General features: G+C 41.2%; 1 protein-coding gene across 1 annotated transcript in view; it reads left to right on the top strand.

Annotated features, from left to right (window-relative positions):
* GUCY2F (guanylate cyclase 2F, retinal) overlaps positions 1 to 18,645 on the top strand; it is a 105,694-nt gene that overhangs the window by 39,350 nt on the left and 47,699 nt on the right. Inside the window, exons 5-8 of the mRNA XM_043896707.1 lie at positions 514 to 598; positions 4,474 to 4,570; positions 11,414 to 11,545; positions 18,223 to 18,312. Of these exons, the coding sequence (XP_043752642.1) occupies positions 514 to 598; positions 4,474 to 4,570; positions 11,414 to 11,545; positions 18,223 to 18,312 (404 nt within the window). The remainder of the gene's footprint in view (positions 1 to 513; positions 599 to 4,473; positions 4,571 to 11,413; positions 11,546 to 18,222; positions 18,313 to 18,645) is intronic.

Raw genomic sequence — 18,645 nt, 5'->3', positions numbered from 1 at the left:
TTTGCAGAGGACAATTTACATCCTAGTGAAAATACTAATTATCAAAACCAGGCTCACCCTTGAAGGACAAGTGCTACGTTTTTCATCTATAACTCACGAGGTCTGTGGGCTTGGGTGGATTAAAAAGATCTTTTATTTTATGAAGGCAACATAATACCCTTCACAGGTGAGATAACATATTTGTTCTCAAGAACTCTATTGCTGTTCAACTTAAATTAACGTACTCAAAGTTTTCATTTGTGAACTTTTTTCTCCAAAGAAACACCCGGGTCAGCCTTCATTCATGTGATTTGTTATTGTCAGAGTGGTGAGTAGTTTTGCTTCAGAACAGTGAAATTGCTTTCTGTGTCCATAAAGTCAACAAGACAGACTGTGTTGGAGAAGAATAGAAATAAGTTAGGTAGATGTAGCTTGATTTAGAGTCACCAGAAAGCACGAGGAGTCGCTCTGTGGTGCCCTTTATATACAGCCTCTTTCTGATGCCATTCTTTCTCTTCCTCTTTCTCTCTGCAGGCATCAACCCTACCTTTGCTGTGATGGTCTGCCTTGCATTGCTTATAGCCCTGCTGTCTATTAATGGATTTGCTTACTTTATAAGGTACACTTTTTTTTTTCTTTTTGTATATAAAACTACAAGCCCATAATAGCCTTGTTAATATTGATTTCTGGGAAGTCATGTTTCAGTACAATTGCCTCATTACATGACCCACTGATTTTCTCTTTTTCCATAGTGATTTACCATCCCTACCGGCCCCATTTAGAGTGAAGTGTTTTCATGATGCCAAGAATAACTTCCTCAGCTGTGTTGTCAGTGTTATTGCCTGTGAGTAGATCTGGCTCTCAACACTATTGTGAAATAAGAGAGCTAGTACTTTAGGGACTGCCTACCCCCCATCTGTGCTACCTTTTCCACTGGCAGAGTCTCCTATAAACACTTCCCTCCACAAGTGGTATGGACTGGGATATTTTAACAAGTTCCAAGAATTAGGCAAACTTTGGCTAGAATCTAAGATTTAGGAATAATGGTATGAATTCACAGGACTGTAGAGGAGATTAAATAAACCAAAGCCAATAAAGTACCTAGAACAATACTTGTCTCATAGTAGGTGCCCAAGAAATGGTAAATCTCAACTCCTTCTCAAGCACCTGGAGCTCTCCTGCTGATTGTTGGGAACTGAGAATCCTTGCTTTGAGAGTCATCACTTTTGCCCAGGGTATCCTATTGCAGATTTTTACTATCATTCTTGCTTGGACAAAATCAGTCCTAGCTAATCATCACCATCATCATTACCATCAAGTCTTTATCTTTCTTCTTCAGATCCTTAAATTCATGACCAACTACTCTGATGAACTTATTCAGGATCAGGGATAAATGGCTTAAGCTGGCTTTATAATATGACACCCCTTTCTCATAATCTTCACACTTTAACAGTTGGTTCCTCCCCACAGTAGGATGATTTTGGAAAAAATAAATCAACCACAACCCTCCTACTTACCCTTTCTACTCTGTAAACCACAACTTTGTTATCTCTTTCTAAGGGTGGTCCTAACAACAATATGACAAGAACTTGATGGAGAACGGGGATGGAGCTATTTGGGCAAATTTCAAGGAAAAAAGTGTCTATAGAGTGTCTTAAGTATCTGTGTAAATTTGGACAAGACACTGAATTTCTCTTGGTCAGAATTTTCTTATTTGTAAAATGAAGGAATTGGATTAGATGATCTTTAAGAGCCCTTCCAGCTCTGATATTCTAACAAGTATGTAAAATCCTGGGTTGAAACCGACAGGTGTTATTCCTAGTGTTTAGTATGTTAGTATCACTGTGAAAATCCACTATTATCCAGTCTCCCCAGTATTAGAGACTTGATAAAGCCACACAAAGTTGTAGGTAGCTTATGAATTGTTAAAGCACACTGGATAAAGATGACAGTTTAAAGTTTTTCTTTGAATTTCTGTGACTGTGACATACCCCTACTCAGAACATAAATTTAATGTTTAACTGCTGCCAAGGAATAAAGTATTTAATTAACATCATGAGCTACTTTTAGTGAATATAAATGCCCTCCAATCAAAATCTTCTCCCTCTAGAGAGATTTGAAGAGGAGTAGGCTCTGACTTCCCAATGGCAAAAGATGCCATGGCAGGGTGGAAAATGGAGTCACTCAGCTGCTTATGTTATTTGACAACTGCCCCCCGCCCCCCGCAAATGACTGATCTGGCTGGTCTTTCCCATGAAATGGACTGTTCTTTGGGCTCAGAGGGAGCCTGACCTGTAATTCTTAGGGAGGGAAGAAAAAAAGAAAAAAAATCATGGAGGGGGGGGGGGATTTGTTTGGAGCTTGTGGGCTGAAGGGCAAAGAAGGCTGGAGAGGGAGATGATTGGAGAGGGACATGATTAGAGAGGAAAATGATTGGAGAGGAAAATGAGTTTGAGACAATTGGTGCTTCAAGTGGCCACAGAAAACTCAGGGACGGGAGAGAGGCACGTCGTTTCCCAGAGTCACTTGGGTCTTGGGTCTCCAGCTAACAAAGCACAAAAGGTGCCCCCTCTTCACTGCCTTCCTCCCTCTCTCTGCCCACCACGGCTGCAATCAGAAGAGCTGAGCGGCTGATGAGTTTCGGTAATAGATGGTGATTACTTGCAGGAGAGTGGCTCTCTGTTCCTTCGTTTTCTCTGTGTTTTGATTGTTGTTTTTTTTCTTTTCAAAAAGAAAGACGTGCAAAGAACCCAGCCACCCCAAAACAAAGGATTCTTTGAACTCCTCCTTTCTCTCTACTCCGAAACAGATTGCCGCGCCTTTCTATAAAGCTCTCCCGTGCTTTGTAATACTAATGATGATAATGGTAATAATGAGCTCTTATACTTTCATAGTGCTTCATGCTTTTCAGAGCACTTTCACATATATTATCTCATTTGATTTTCAAAACAACTCTATAAAGCGAGTAATGCAAGGACTATTATCCTGCTGGAGAGATGAGGACACTGGTGCATGAAGAGGTTAAATTATTTATCCAAGGTTATCTGGTTAATTAATGACAGAATCTGCACTGCACTTCAGATCTCTGGATTGGGGGGTCCAGTTTTCTTTCTACTAGAGTGTATTCTGTAGCATGATTATTTTTACAGGTGTGCCTGCCTTAAGACAATTCATTGCACATATGAAATAGATAAGTTAGGGAGTGATGCTTTACTTTGCCGAAAGATTCATGCACTCTACCCAAGAATTCACTAAAGGGCTCTTTTAATTTTCTCTGCAGGGCAGCAGCTCCCACAATGATAAGGGACATATTTGTTGGCAGACAATTAGAAACACATTAATTGTTTGTTTACAAATCAGTGGAATCACTGAGAAAAACTGTCTGGGTTGTTGGTACTTAAAGCTACAGTGACACCTTAGACTTCTCAGAGCAATCTGACAAAGCATTTTTTTTTTCTGACAAAGCATTTTGATTCAGTGATTGTTCCCCCTTTCTGGCTGTCTGCTTTAATACATTCCACAGGGTGACCATTAAGGGATTATGGAAAAAGTGAATCCGAACTCTAGCTATCAGAGCCCCCAAGATGAAACAGAACAAAACAACCACACGAACTAATCCAAGATTCCCTCGAGATCCTCAAGTTGACCAGTTAGCTCAGCTGAGGACCTACCTGACTGTGTGGGTAGACATCACAAACTTCTGTGTACTAATTGATTTGTAAGAAATAATTGCATTCACCGCAAATTAATGGGCATGTTTGGAGAGAATCAGGTTTAAACTGTGTCTATGTAATGCTCAGACAAGAGACCAATTCAGTCACAGGAAAAAAAAAAAACAAAAACCAGTCAGCCCATTTGTTTGGAATCATGTAGACAAAGCAGCCAACTGATTGAATTTTTCCACTTTTCAACCTGTTGCTTTGGCAACACGTAGATGCAACTTTGCAAGACAAGTGGTCTTGTGAGCAGGAATCTGGGCCCATAGCCAAACACCCAGGATTCAAGCCCCAGCTCTGCCTCAGGCAATGGTATCTTACACAATTTGCTTAATTTTGTTTTGTTTCTTTAATATTTTTTGTATTTGTAAAATTGAGATTAATGATTCTTGGCCCTGATATTATTAGAATATATACTATGGCAAATGAGAAAAGGTGTTATATTCTTTAAAAGTATTCAGAGGTGTTGTTTTGAATGTGCCCTTGATATGGAATCACTGTTATAATAGTCTGAGATACCCATCCCTATGCAGTACCCTCCCTTCTGATACTTCTTTAATAGCATTTTCACATTTCTCTTTTGGTCTTTATAATATTGCAAGTTATGAGGCCCAGACTTGCTCTCTTTCTTTGCTGTGGATACTGTGGTAAACATCCCTGTGTGTTTATTCTCTCAATTATCTTGTATATTTTTTTAACTTCTCTCATAGGGCAAATTTACCCCCTGGTTTGCAAAATATCCAACCCCCATGACCTTCTGACTTTATGCTTGTTTCAGACATCGTATAAATAAAATCCAGTTGATTAAAGGACCCAACAGAATTCTACTGACTTTGGAGGATGTGACATTTATCAATCCCCACTTTGGCAGTAAGGTAAGGAGCATCCCTTTCTCTTACTGTGTGGCCCCTGGTGGTATCCACAAGCCACAGGTGACTTGTAGGCACTTTGCATGTGGCTAGGCTGAATTGAAATGTGCTGTAAGAGTAAAATACATGTTGGATTTAGAGGATAGTACAGAAACATGTAAAATATTTCATTCTAATATTTCAAAATATTAATGACATGTCAAAATGATAATACTTTGAATATATTGGGTTAAAGTGTATTACTATATTACTTGGAAGGAAAGCTATGATAAACCTGAACAGAGTATTAAAAAGCAGAGAATCACTTTGCCGACGAAGGTCCAAATGGTCAAAGCTATGGTTTTTCCAGTAGTCATGTACAGATGTGAGAGTTGGACCATAAAGAAGGCTGAGTGCCAAAGAACTGATGCTTTCAAACTGTGGTGCTAGAGAAGACTCTTGAGCGTCCCTTAGACTGTAAGGAGATCAAAACAGTTAATCCTAGAGGAAATGAACCCTGAATACTCATTGGAAGGACTATTGCTAAAGCTTAAGCTCCAATACTTTGGCCACCTGATGCAAAGAGCCAACTCATTGGAAAAGACCTTGATGCTGGGAAAGATTGAGAGCAGGAAAAGGGGGTGACAGAGGACGAGATGGTTGGATGGCATCACCGACTCAATGGACGTGAGTTTGAGCAAACTCTGGGAGATAGTGAAGGACAGGGAAGCGTAGAGTGCTGCATGGAGTCTCAAAGAGTCAGACATGACTGAACGACCAACTCAACAACATTACTGAAATTAATCTCATCTGTTTCTTTTTAGGTTTTTTAAATGTGACTACTAGAAAACTTAAAAGTACACATGTGGTTCATATTACATTTCTGTTGGATAGTGCTGGCTTAGAACAGTTTTGAGAAAGTGAAGTACCTTGAACAATAGGGTAGCAATGACTTTGAATAGCCCTTCTTTGTACATTTGGACTCAACATGTGATTGCTAATTCCCCAAGGGCGGAGGTACATCTTTTGTTTTTAATGTCAACCATAGTACCTGATGTGGTGCTGATGGGGTAATAGGTGCTTGTAAAAGCTTGGTGGATCAATCAACTAGTGAAAGAGATTTAAGTGTCACAGGGTGGTGTTCTGATTGTGATTGTGTTGTATTGGCTGTTTGTAATTAATGCCTGCTACTATGTCCTGTCCTTGGGCTAGGTTTTGTAAGAGATGGCACATAGTCCCTGCCTTCATGGAGATTACAGTCAAGTCAGAGAGACAAGTTATACCATACAGAAGAGTGAGTAGATGCCATGTTGCACAAAGGAAACCAGACATATGGTAGAACTTCAGAGGAGACAGATTACTGGAGGAAGACTTCTCAGAGACCCAGAACCAAATCTGGGTCTTAAAGAAGGAAGGATGGGCTTTGTCTAGGTCCCAGGTCACAAACTGGTAACCACTTTTGTTTGATCTTTATGGTTATGAAAATTGTAGCCAGAATTTTGGAATCATGAGGTTACACATAAAATCTTGGATTTCTGGGTATTCCTTACAAGTTGGAAGATCTATCAACTTTGGGTATCATTGTGGCAATTGGCTGGAACTCTGCAGTAGTTTGCCATTTTGGAAAAAATTGTAAAAACAGTGACTGCTGTTTGACACACTTTCCATCACTCTCCATTGTCTTCTGTTCAGCCTGTTGGGGCTTCCCCGATGGCTCAGCAGGTAGAGTTCATCTGTGATGCAGGAGACACAGGAGGTGTGGGTTCAATCCCTGGGTCAGCAAGACCCCCTGGAGGAGGAAATGGCAACCCACTCCAGTATTCTTGCCTGGAGAATCCCATGGACAGAGGAGCCTTGCAGGCTTCTGTCCATAGGGTCACAAAGAGTCAGACATGACTGAGCCATTAAGCATGCATGCACTCAGCTTATTTCATTAATTTATATTACCTGCCTGGCTCCTATAGGCATCCTAGGCAGAGAAAACAGCATAAAAAAGTTTGAGAAAGAGAATGTTTAGGGAAGAGTTTTGTTGAATTTAGCTAGCAGTGGGAGAGTGTGCCTCTTTGTAGGGCTTCCCAGGTGGTGCTAGTGGTAAAGAACCCACCTGCCAAAGCAGGAGACTTAAGAGACACAAGTTCAATCCCTGGGTTGGGAAGGAGGGCATGACAACCCAGTCTAGTATTCTTGGCTGGAGAATCCCATGGACAGAGGATCCTGGCGGGCTACAGTCCATGGTGTCACAAAGAGTCAGTCACTGAAGTGACTTAGCACATAAGCATGCACATGCCTCTTTGTGCCCAGTCTGTGTGGTTGAAATAAAGACAGTAGTCTTTGCAAATTCTAGTATGGTGGTGGCAGGGTGTCTGGAGAGGATGCAAACACCTCACATTGCCCCCATGTGCTATTTTTGCTACACCAGCATACAAGAGCTGAGAAATAATTATCTCTGTGACAGAACTGATCATTTGCTGAAATGTGACAGTAAAAAGCGTGCTTTAACTAGTTGTCTGGGTGAGAATGGATTTACAAGATAATACCTTGTACATCTGGAATCAAATGAAATGTTCAGCTGTTTGCTTTAAGTCTCAATTACAACCCTAACCCTTATGTGTTTAAATCACCGGATCCTTTTGTAAGGTTGACATCATGTTCCTGGAAATGTATTGCTGAATGCCAAAGTGATCACAGTGACTGAAAGGTACATTCTATTCTTATGACATCAAAGCATATTGACGTTAGTCTCTAATTTTGAAGCCACTAGAGGACCCTGGAACTCATGTGGTGTAACTTGTCTAGATTTGTCATATTCAATATAGCTTGTATGAAATTTCCCACCTCAATTAGGAAGGGTAGATACTGAAGTACAAGCTCTAAACCAAGCCAAATAGATAACCTAATACTAAGAGAACAAGTATTCAATTCTGTGACAAAGTATTTTATCCTGAAATGGGTGGTCAGTAATAAAAGCAGATGGCTAGTAGTCATTGTCCAAATGAAGCAATATATAGTAAAGTTTTGGTCAAAGGAAATAAACCTATTTTTAAAATCTTTACTTGTTTATTGGTCAGTCAGTTCAGTCGCTCAGTTATGTCTGACTCTTTGTGACCCCATGGACTGCAGCACACCAGGCTTCCCTGTCCTTCACCAACTCCCATGAGCTTGCTCAAACTGGTGTCCATTGAGTCAGTGATGCCATCCAAGCATCTCATTCTCTGTTGTCCCCTTCCACTCCTGCCTTCAATCTTTCCCAGCATCAGGGTCTTTTCCAATGAGTCAGTTCTTCACATCAGGTGACCAAAGTATTGGAGCTTCAGCTTCAGTATCAGTCCTTCCAATGAATATTCAGGACTGATTTCCCTTAGGATGGACTGGTTTGATCTCCTTGCAGTCCAAGGAATTCTCAACAGTCTTCTCCAACACCACAGTTCAAAAGCATCAGTTCTTTGGTGTTCAGCTTTCTTTATGGTCCAACTCTGACATCTGTACATGGCTACTGGAAAAACCACAGCTTTGATTAGATAGACCGTTGTCAGTAAAGTAATATCTCTGCTTTTTATATGCTGTCTAGGTTTGTCATAGCTTTTCTTCGAAGGAGCAAGCGTCTTTTAATTTCATGGCTACAGTCACCATCTGCAGTGATTTTGGAGCCCCCCAAAATAAAGTCTGTCACTGTTTCCATATCTATTTACTATGAAGTGATGGGACTGGACCCCATGATCTTTGTTTTTAGAATGTTGAGTTTTAAGCCAGCTTTTTTACTCTCCTCTTTCACCCCCATGAATAGGCTCTTTAGTTCCTCTTTGCTTTCTGCCATAAGGGTGTGTCATCTGCATATCTGAGGTTGTTGATATTTCTCCTGGCAATCTTGTTTCCAGCTTGTACTTCATCCAGCCCGGCCTTTCACATGAACTCTGCATATAAGTTAAGTAAGCAGGGTGACAATATGTAGCCTTGACATACTCCTTTCCCAATTTGGAGGCAGTCCATTGTTCCATGTTCATTTGACATTTGAAATGTCAAAATGACAATTCATGTCAATTGCCTAGATATTTTGGGTCTAAAGTATCAAAACAATAAACAATTTTGAACTGAATTATCCTTTCCTTTGTATAGGCCTTGCGGTGGTCCAGTAAATATAAAACCTCCTTCACCTATGTCTTCTTTCTTTCCTGTACTTGCGTGCATGCTCAGTCATGTCCAACCCTTTGCAACCCCATGGACTATAGCCTGCCAGTCTCCTCTGTCCATGGGATTTCCCAAGCAAGGGTACTGAAGTGGGTTGCCGTTTCCTCTTCCAGGGGATCTTCCTGACCCAGGGATCGAAGTTGCATCTCCTGGGTCTCCTGCATTGCAGGTGGATTCTTTACCATTGAGTCCCCTGGAAGCCCATTCTCTCTTTTCTACTAAGACACCTCAATTAGGAAGGTGTTTGGCTTTCATACTAGTCCTCAGAAAACCACCATAAATAGCAGAATAGTGCTACCTCCAGATGAACAAAGTACCTAAAGTTTTAAAATTTGTTCATGATAATAGATCTTTTCTTTCACTTGTGCATAAATTTTGACATAATAAGAGTTTAAAAAAACAATCATCATCACTTTTCACCATAGGAGTGATAAAAATGAATAGCAACTGAAATAGATAGTCTTAGAGGGCGTGTTCTTCTTCTTGACTATATTGGCCCAGGTAGAAAGAGATGGCACTACCATAGGAGAACCTAGCTCTTAACCTTCACATCCTTTTTGGCACTTGGCTTGTATCAGGGGTTCTGATGGGAAAAGATGGGGAAGCATACATTTTCCTTAAATGTTGTGTAGTCACAAACTTGCAGCTGGCTGGGTCTAATCGGTCAAAGCCAAGTCAAGAATTCCATCCAAATGGAATGTCTGAAAGCATAAACTCTTGGTGAATATAAAATTAATTCAGTCTAGAAAAATTGGCAGGTCAGGAGAAGTCAGGTCAGGAAAGGAAATTTTTAGAAGAAAGTGAAGCTGAAGTCCAAATGTATGTGGATTTTGGCAGATTCTCTTGCTTTCTCCTTTGGCCTTCACGAAGAGGTCTATAACTCATTATACTAATTTAAGTGCTCCTGCTGAGATAGGCAAATAAAGACTGAAAGGGAAATAGATTCTTCTCTAGCCTTGCTCTCTTGAGGAGAGTTCAGGTTGATGCAAGGGTTATGTGAAGAGTCACGTTTTCCATCTTGTCTGAATCTTGAACTGTTGGGATTTCAACACATTAAGAGCTGGGTGTAGTTTACCATTGCCTTGGAGCTTTGTGATAGTCTTGTCTTGGTAGAATGAACTGAACTTGGGGCTAAATCAACTGGTAATTTTTAGTTTATCAAAGACTATTAAGGGAAGAGTGTGTGACAGTACTTAAGATTAATTTTTATTGGCAAACAAGAGTGAAACAAAGCATGATATGGTAGAAAGAACACACAGGACCAGAAATATAACATCCGCATTCTTCTTCCAGTCCCTAGGTCGCTGTTTCTTCACTGTAAAATGAGAGTGTTAGAGTTGGGGGCGGGGAATAGCCTAGACAATACCAAATGTGACTACTAAGTCTGCATTGCTATAATTCTAAAAAGGCATATTTGGAGACATGGAGAAGAATATGAGGAATCTGTTGATTTATTGGGCTTCCCAGGTGGCACTAGTGGGAAAGAACCTGCCTGCCAATGCAGGAGATGTAAGAGACAAGGGTTCGATCCCTGGGTCAGAAGATATTTCTTCATATAAAATAAGTTTGCTGGTTCAGGTGAAGATATTAAGTTCAGTTGGAGATGTTCAATTTTAAAAGTTAACAAAGATTTCAGACAATCCTTCCTTTTGTCATTTAACTGCACTTCCTAGCCCTTTTATCAGACTTACGTGTGTGCTAAGTTGCATCAGTCGTGTCCAACTCTGTGACCCTATGAACTGTAGCCCACCAGACTCCTCTGTCCATGGGATTCTCCAGGCAAGAATACTGGAGTGGGTTGCCATGCCTTCCTCCAGGGCATCTTCCCAACCGAGGGATCGAACCTGCATCTCTTACATCTCCTGTATTAGCAAGCAGGTTCTTTACCACTAGCGCCACCTGGACTTAGAAAGCATCAGACTTATAAATCATGGGTAGATGATCTACTCTCTACCATCTTATTGCTTTCTGAGATACCTTGTGTCATGAATCTTGCCTGCATGGAAAAAGGATGTCATTCAAGATGGTATGGGCTTCCCAGGTCATTCAGTGGTAAAGAATCTGCCTGCCAATGCAGGAGATGTGGGTTTGATCCCTGGGTTGGTAAGATCCCCTGGAGAAGGAAATGGCAACCCACTCCAGTATTTTTGCCTGGAAAATTCCATGGACAGAGGAACCTGGCTGGCTATAGTCCATGAGGTCACAAAGAGTTGCACACGACTAAGTGAGCATGCATGCAAGATGGTGTAACATAAAGAGCTAGGCCTAACAGCCAGAAGGGTGGGATTCTGTCCTAGTTCTGTGCTTGATTTTTTCAAAACATTAGATTTTCATCTTTTTCTCATTTTTGTTTGTAAATGAGGGTCCCACACTGAATTATGACTGGTGTTCTTTCTTGTCCCCCAGAATCACTCTAACTTCTCTAGGAGATGGAAATATCTGGAAATCTCTGCCTTTCTTTTATGGCATATGGAGGTGAAGCAAAGAACCAATTCTAGCATTAAAAAATGCTGGCAATAGGAAAAATGAATAAATGTCATGTTTATAGAGCTCAGCTCAGAAAGTTACTTTCTTAGGAATAAAAAAGAAAAAAATACCAGATAAACATAGTACCTATATCATAGCTCTGTGCTCTGTCCTTAATCATGATAATTTTGCTCATAAACTTTCTTAATCCTTTCACAGAGAGGAAGTCGCACCAGTGTAAGTTTCCAGATCATGTCAGAGGTCCAGAGTGGAAGGTCCCCAAGACTCTCCTTTTCTTCAGGGAGTCTAACTCCAGCTACCTGTGAAAACTCCAACATAGCGATTTATGAGGTAGGATATCCAACAGCTATCTAATCTGCTGCCTTCTTGGGTTTTAAAACAAGGCAGTGACTTAGAACTTGCTTAGTCTTTGTGCAAAAATGTTGAGGCTTTGTTAAGTCTTTCCTTTTGGTAAGTTTTTGTCCACTATCCCCTTACAGACTCATTCAGCTGACCATTTTCCTCGGCAACTAATCTACTTAACTTACAACTTCACTGATCTTTCCACGCTGTTTATTTACTATGAATGTGGAAAAAAGTCTGTGAGACTCAGACTTAACACTTAACCATGTCACTCATTCCAGAAGACATAGGTATAATAATAGAAGAAATGATTTCCTGGTGAACTGTTTGTGATGTGATGTCTAGAGATATGCTTTATATAGAGTAAGGATTGGGACAAGCTCTTCTCTTCATATTATGGTTCTTCTTCCTATACCTGTTATTCTCTGATATTATGGAAATCTTTTAAAAATTATTCATTTCTTTTCTCAGTCTGTACTGATTCATGGAGTAACAGGTTACTTTCTGTTGTCTAAAATAGAAATCCTTTTTATTTCACTTACATTTCTGTCTTTCAAGCTTTAAAAGACTACGTCCAACCCCTTGATCTAAAATACTGGCATTTGGTGACCAGAATAAATCTCGCATCGGTTGGAGAGATGAACTGTTTTTTTCTCAGCAGGAAAGAGTTAAAGTGAAAGTTGCTCAGTTGTGGCCAACTCTTTGCGACCCCACGGACTGTATTCTCTAGGCCAGAATACTGGAGTGGGTAACCTTTCCCTTCTCCAGGGGATCTTCCCAACCCAGGGATCGAACCCAGGTCTCCATCATTGCAGGCGGGTTCTTTATCAGCTGAGCCGCAAGGGAAGCCCAAGAACACTTGAGTGAGTAGCCTATCCTTTCTCCAGGGGATCTTCCCCACCCAGGAATTGAACTGCGGTCGATTGCAATGTAGCAGGTGGATTTTTTTTTTACCAACTGAGCTATCAGGGAAACCCAGGAAAGAGTTAAGCAGTGGATAAAAGGGAAACCAGACTGCCTTTCTGTCTCTCCAAAGTGAGGCCTTTCCAGTGTGGTTTCCTTGTTTTGTTTGAAGACACTCCCCAAAGCAGCAAACGCTCGCAACTTTAATAGTAACTACAAAGAAAGTCCAAAACAAGTCAGAATGAATTTTTAGGTTCTCCATCATTGGATTATGGAGCTGAATGCTCTCATCCATTTGATAAATAATTTATAGCTACTTAAAACACCAAGGTTAGTATGGTATATCGTTGCTCAGTTTACAGGAAGTGTGTTGACCTTAAATTTGGAGCAGGAGACCTCTGGATCTTGCCTTGAACTTAATTTAATCAAAGGGGAGATCTGATTCAAATGTAAACTTGAGTTATTGGGGAATTGAAAATTCTACACTCTCAAAGACCAAAGATAAGGTAATTTCAAGATAATCTTTTGAACGTCAAATGGAATGAGGCTGCTGGCTTTACAGATGTATTGATGCCTCTGATTCTGAAGTAAATCTCAACACCTAAGGCAGTCTCTTGTTTTTTCATCTGTGAATTGAGGGGTTGAACTAAATTCTTAATCTTGGCTGCTCATCAGAATCTCTGTGTGTGCATGTGCTCAGTGGCTCCAGTCATGTCTGACTCTTTGCGACCCCATGAACTGTAGCTCCTCTGTCCATGGGATTCTTCAGGCAGGAATACTGGAGTGGGTTTCCATCTCCTTCTCCAGGGGATCTTTCAGACCCAGGGATGGAATCTGTGTGTCTTATGTCTCCTGCATTGGCAGGCAGGTTCTTTACCTCTAGTACCACCTGGGAAGCCCTGTGGGAAACAAAAAAAATATCTATGAGGCTCCACCCCTGGTAACTCTGGTTCAGTTGGTTTGGGGTGGGCCCAGGCAGTGTTATTTTTTTTTTTAAGTTCCCCTATGTGTGTAGCCAGGGTTGAGAATTGCTGAACTGAGAGAACTCTGGGGCCTCTTTGGGCTCAAATGTTCTATGATTCTCTGATTCTGCAGAAGAGTTTATGTGTTAAATTGTGGTATGTTTTATTTGGTGGAGCTGAAAGGTTGTAGTATAGAATGAAGAAGGAGAAAAAAATAAACATCTGTATGTAATTGGCCTTTAAGAATCTGTCAGATATTTCCTCATTTTGGAAGGAGGCAGACAGTTGAGTTAGTTGCCATAATGATTGTTGTTGGTCATTCAGATCATGGGTATTTCTGAACCGCATAGTCCATAGGGGAAGTTTATCTGCACAAAAGGAGGGTATTAGTGAGAATAATACCACACTGCGAGGTCAGCATGCAAAGAAAGACAGCTGAAGCTAGAAAACTGTCTAGCTAGAGTTGAGGAGGACTTTGGGAAAGAGCAGAAGTCAATCAAATCAGCAGACCAAACAAAGAGGTTCAGTATGCCTTCTGAAACAGCCCTCTATTAGGCGTGTTTTAAAGAAGATTCATTACCTAGTTTCTGTTTAAAGAGAATTTTCATAAGATTTTTATTGGAAGATATGGAAGCTCCAGACAATGTGCCTGGAGTAGCAGATACCTAGTAACAAAGGACAGGCTTCTCTAGGACATGCCTTTCTAGTCATTGTAATACACTGACACAGATTCATACTTTGATGGGACACACGGGTGCATATCCTCCGGAATTGTACAGGAAACTCAGCCCTTATCTCAGAGATACACTCAGAGATGTAACAGGGAAGCTAGCTGAGCAGGCTGCTTGGGAGAAAGAGCTGTGACCAGCAGATGCAAAGGGAACATGTCAGGATCTGTTCTAATAGCCACTGTATAGGGAAGAAGGGTGAGGCAAGCAGTACTGCCGCCCTGACACACTCAGAGAGAACCCACTGAGCTGTTCCTCCTCTTCATTCTCTGACTCCTTCTGCCTCTTCACATCCGCCTGTGTTTTCCTCTTTGTCCCATTTCTGTCTCTCCCTCACACATCGTCCACATCCATCTCTCTTTCCCAGAACCTTTTTTTCTATCTTCTAGATCCCATGTAGCTCTCTCTCTCCACCCCTTTCCTTTCCACAACCATCTTCTCTCTCTCATCACAGAATCAGATCATCAAAGCTGAAAAGGAGCTTAGAAATCATCTAAGTGGCCCAGCTCTATTGGTGTGGAAACTGAGACTCAGGCCAATGAAGTGACTGCCCTAAGCATGAGTGCCTGCATGCTAAGTCACTTCAGTTGTGTCCGACTCTTTGCAACCCCATGGTCTGTAGCCTGCCAGGCTCCTTTATCCATGGGACTCTCCAGGAAAGAATACTGGAGCGGGTTGCCATGCCCTCCTCCAGAGGACCTTCCTGACCCAGGGATTGAACCCACGTCTCTTATGTCTCCTGCATTGGTAGGCGGGTTCTTTACCACTAGCACCACCTGGGAAGCCCAGCTACCCTAAGACCACCCTTGAATTTGAGAAAAAGCCAGGTGTAGAACCCAATTCTCTTGGCTCTTAGTTAATACAACATGGCCTTAGCGCAAAATTTATGGACTTTAAAAACTTCAGTGGATAGAGTTTGATGTTTCTTCCTCTTAATTCAAAAATGAATGATGAGTGAAGTATTGATATTTTATCATTCTTTCTCTTAACAAAACAAAACAAATGGTGCATGCGTGGCAAAAATAAAACCTGCCCATATCCTCCCTTTTCCTCATTATTAATAAAGTAGGACACACACAGACTCAATAAAATTTTGCTTATAAAGTTCGTGAGAAGTATTTAAATCTTAAAACAAACACACAAAGCCCCCAAACTAAAGAAAGCCCATGGGAAGAAAGAGCAACAAAGTGGGAGATGGAAGACCTTGCTTCTGTTACTACCTAGCCTTCTGACCTTGGGCCAGTCATTTAATCTCTTCAGGCTTTAATTTCTTTAACTATGAAGCTCTCAAATTTGGTGATTTGGCAGGAAAAAAGCTCTGCTTAACTACTTATTAAAAGTTAATAAGCAAGGGAGACAGCTAACCCATGTCTGTAATAGAGCTGATTCCAGGAAGAAGGTAATAGGCACTGGCTATAGGCAGAGTCAGGGCTGCCAGTACTGATGTTCAGGTTGTACACTGCACAAGGGGACAGCATCTAAGAGGGTACTATTCACATTGTAGACATATACTAACTAAAGTGAGAGTGGTGCAGGAGTGAGCAGAGAGATTCTGGCCTCCAAGCCTAGTTCTGGAATGAGGTGGTGGGGGCAACTTTCACACGTATCTACATTTATACCAGCATACCTGACTATGCACATACATAGTCACTGGTAAACAAATATGCACCTGACTTTGTGCTACCTTGACAATACCCCTGGAGTTTTTTTAGATTACTTCTTTCTCCCGCCTAATCTTTCTATAGACCCGATTTCAGCTTCTCACCAGCACCTCTACAGCCTGATTCCAAACCTGTGAAGAGGCCTTACCTGTCAGGCAGGGTTTGGTGGTACCCAGAGTACTGAAGTTGCTGGGGGAGTGTGTTTTCTGGCATATGGAGAATGTATGAGTCAATGAAAATGTGGTATATGCATAGATACATACAGCTGGGGCTGCTGCCCAGCATCACCGGGCTTCCACAGGCTGCACAGTAATAAACAGTCTCACACAATTATTATTTTAACTTTGCTAATTAGCACAAAGGAGCCATAGAAGCTAGCAGTGACCATGATCCAAGTAATAGAATTGCAAAGGTGCTGGAAGGCATTAATGACCATCAGTGTATAACCCACACATAACCCACATATGAGCTGAGTTTGTAAATTCCCATTAGAGTTTATTCTTTCAGCTTAAACTTCAGCCTTTGATGCTGGGCAGAGTCCTCTGAAAAGGAGCAGGTAGCTCAGTGGTAAAGAATCCATCTGCCAATGCAGAAGACACAGAAGACATGGGTTTGATCCCTGGGCCAGGAAGATCCCCTGAAGGAAGAAATGGCACCCCAGTCCAGTATTCTTATCCTGGAAGATCCCATGGACAGAGGAGCCTGGAGGGCTACAGTCCACGGGGCCGCAGAGTGTTGAACAGAACTGAGCGACTGAGCACAAATGCACAAAATACAAAGTCCTCTGAAGGCTAAAGCTTTGAGCTGTCAGGCCCTCATGACTCTCATGACTAAGTGAGTAAGTGTGGGGGGGCACTTAGAATGGGCCTTTGTAACCAGTTCCTTTTATTTTTTAAATAAAAGATCATTGTAATTGCAAGCCATAATGGAAACATGATTAACCTAACAATATAAAATAATTGCATACAATTTGGGGGGTTAAGTAGAGTGATGTGGTAAGTGCATACATGCATATGTTTTCATCTGCCCAGCCAGTCTGTGTCTTTTGCCTAACCAGTTCCTTGGTGACTGTGATGTAGCTGGTATGGGGCCACATACGGGGAGTTGCTAGGCAAGAGACCAGGAATTGGTACTTGGACCATTCTAGTGCAGACGGGCGCTGGTCCTAGACTACCTTTCTGAACTTTGTGAGCATGAGCCTGATTGGCATAGTTCTTTTCAGTTGCTGAAGGCCCCTGAAAGCAAGTTCCTAGTTAAAGGGTTTTGAGTTCCTTACTAGAAGATGCCCTCTGACACACAGTAGAGGCAAGTAACTCAGATGCCCGCAGCTCCTGTTATTAGCCTTCGCCTCCGGCTGGTCTCCAGATGCAATGCCACAGCTGGATATATTCCTTAATAAGAGAGTGGCTACACTCTCTTATTCTTGGAATTTGACTGTATAGAGCTCTCTGCTTTATTATCTCTACTTGATGACAAATTGGTGCAGCCTGAAATGGAATCTCCAGGCTATAGGTAATAGATGTGAAAGCACTTGGAAGAGGAGAGAGTGCTGTGCAAATGTCAGGCATTATTATTATTACAGAGAAAAAGGTATCTATATAAGTATTGCTTTTTTCAAATTTGGGTTGGACAGAAACTAAATAGGGCTTGGTGACTGATGAATCCTTGAGGCTGTGCACGTAGGAGAAAATTATCTAGCAGGCACCGGTGTTAAAGTGAAGACAATAAAATAATTGTTGTTTTTGACTTGACAGGCAGCCTTAGAAAATCACTGTTTTGTGCTTAAAAAGTCAGAAATAGACTTCTGAAAAAGTCTAGATTACTCATATTACTGTGGTCGTACACTTGTACATCCAAATGAAAAATGTTTAATTGGTGTTGAAGCCAATTGGTTTATGATTAAAGCATAAAAGGCCCCCAAATGGCCTGTCCCATGAGAGAAAAATGGATCAAGGTAAATGCAGGCAACATTTGCTGCACTGCATCTCCTGCCCTACTTCTCTCACCACAGACGCCTCAAGGCAGTCAGAATTGCAACCACTAACCATCACCATTAATCGCAGGAAACCTGGTGCTACATCACTTAGCTATGAATGAGTGAAATGACCCAGCACTTTCTGCAGTGAATTCAGGTAGTCGTTGTAGAGATCAGTATCATTCCTTTTCTGGGGTCTGCATTCCTGCAATTGTTTCCCTGTCTTTAGTTAATTGGAATTTTAAACTGTAACTTCTCTGTATGACATCCTTTTTAGCTTGGAATACAGAATATCCATGGGGTGGAGGGTGAGGAAAAGGAACAGAGCTTGTGTGTGTTGATGGTCTAACTATAAACTCTTCATGTGGAAGGGAAGAGTTGCTCTAAAGCTATTGGCAACTAAGGCTCCTCAACACTCTTTACCTTTTCTTTCTAGGGTGATTGGGTATGGCTGAAAAAATTCCCCTCTGGAAATTTTGGAGACATTAAATCCATCGAGTCAAGTGCAAGTGACATATTTGAAATGGTATGAGAAACTCTCTCTCATATTATTAAATATCATAATATTAAATATGTTTAATATTCCCACTGAAACCAATAATTTCTCCAAAGTAACAAATACCAACTGTTAGGAAGATCTTTTAACAAATCAGTACAGGGAAACTACAGGGAGGTGACTGACTTGTTATGACTATATGATGGAATGGCAGAACTATAGACTCCGGAATCAAAAAGACATGAAGGATTCAATCCCAGCTCTGCATTTAAGAGGTGTATTAACTTGAGCAAATCACCTAAACTCTGAGCTTTACTTTCCTTAGTTGTGAAAGGAGTATATTAATGTCTGCTTCCCAGGGTT

This window comes from Cervus elaphus, chromosome X, assembly GCF_910594005.1.
Source record: "Cervus elaphus chromosome X, mCerEla1.1, whole genome shotgun sequence".
In the NCBI taxonomy this organism is placed as follows: domain Eukaryota; kingdom Metazoa; phylum Chordata; class Mammalia; order Artiodactyla; family Cervidae; genus Cervus; species Cervus elaphus.
This window is presented reverse-complemented; position numbering and strand designations above follow the sequence as displayed.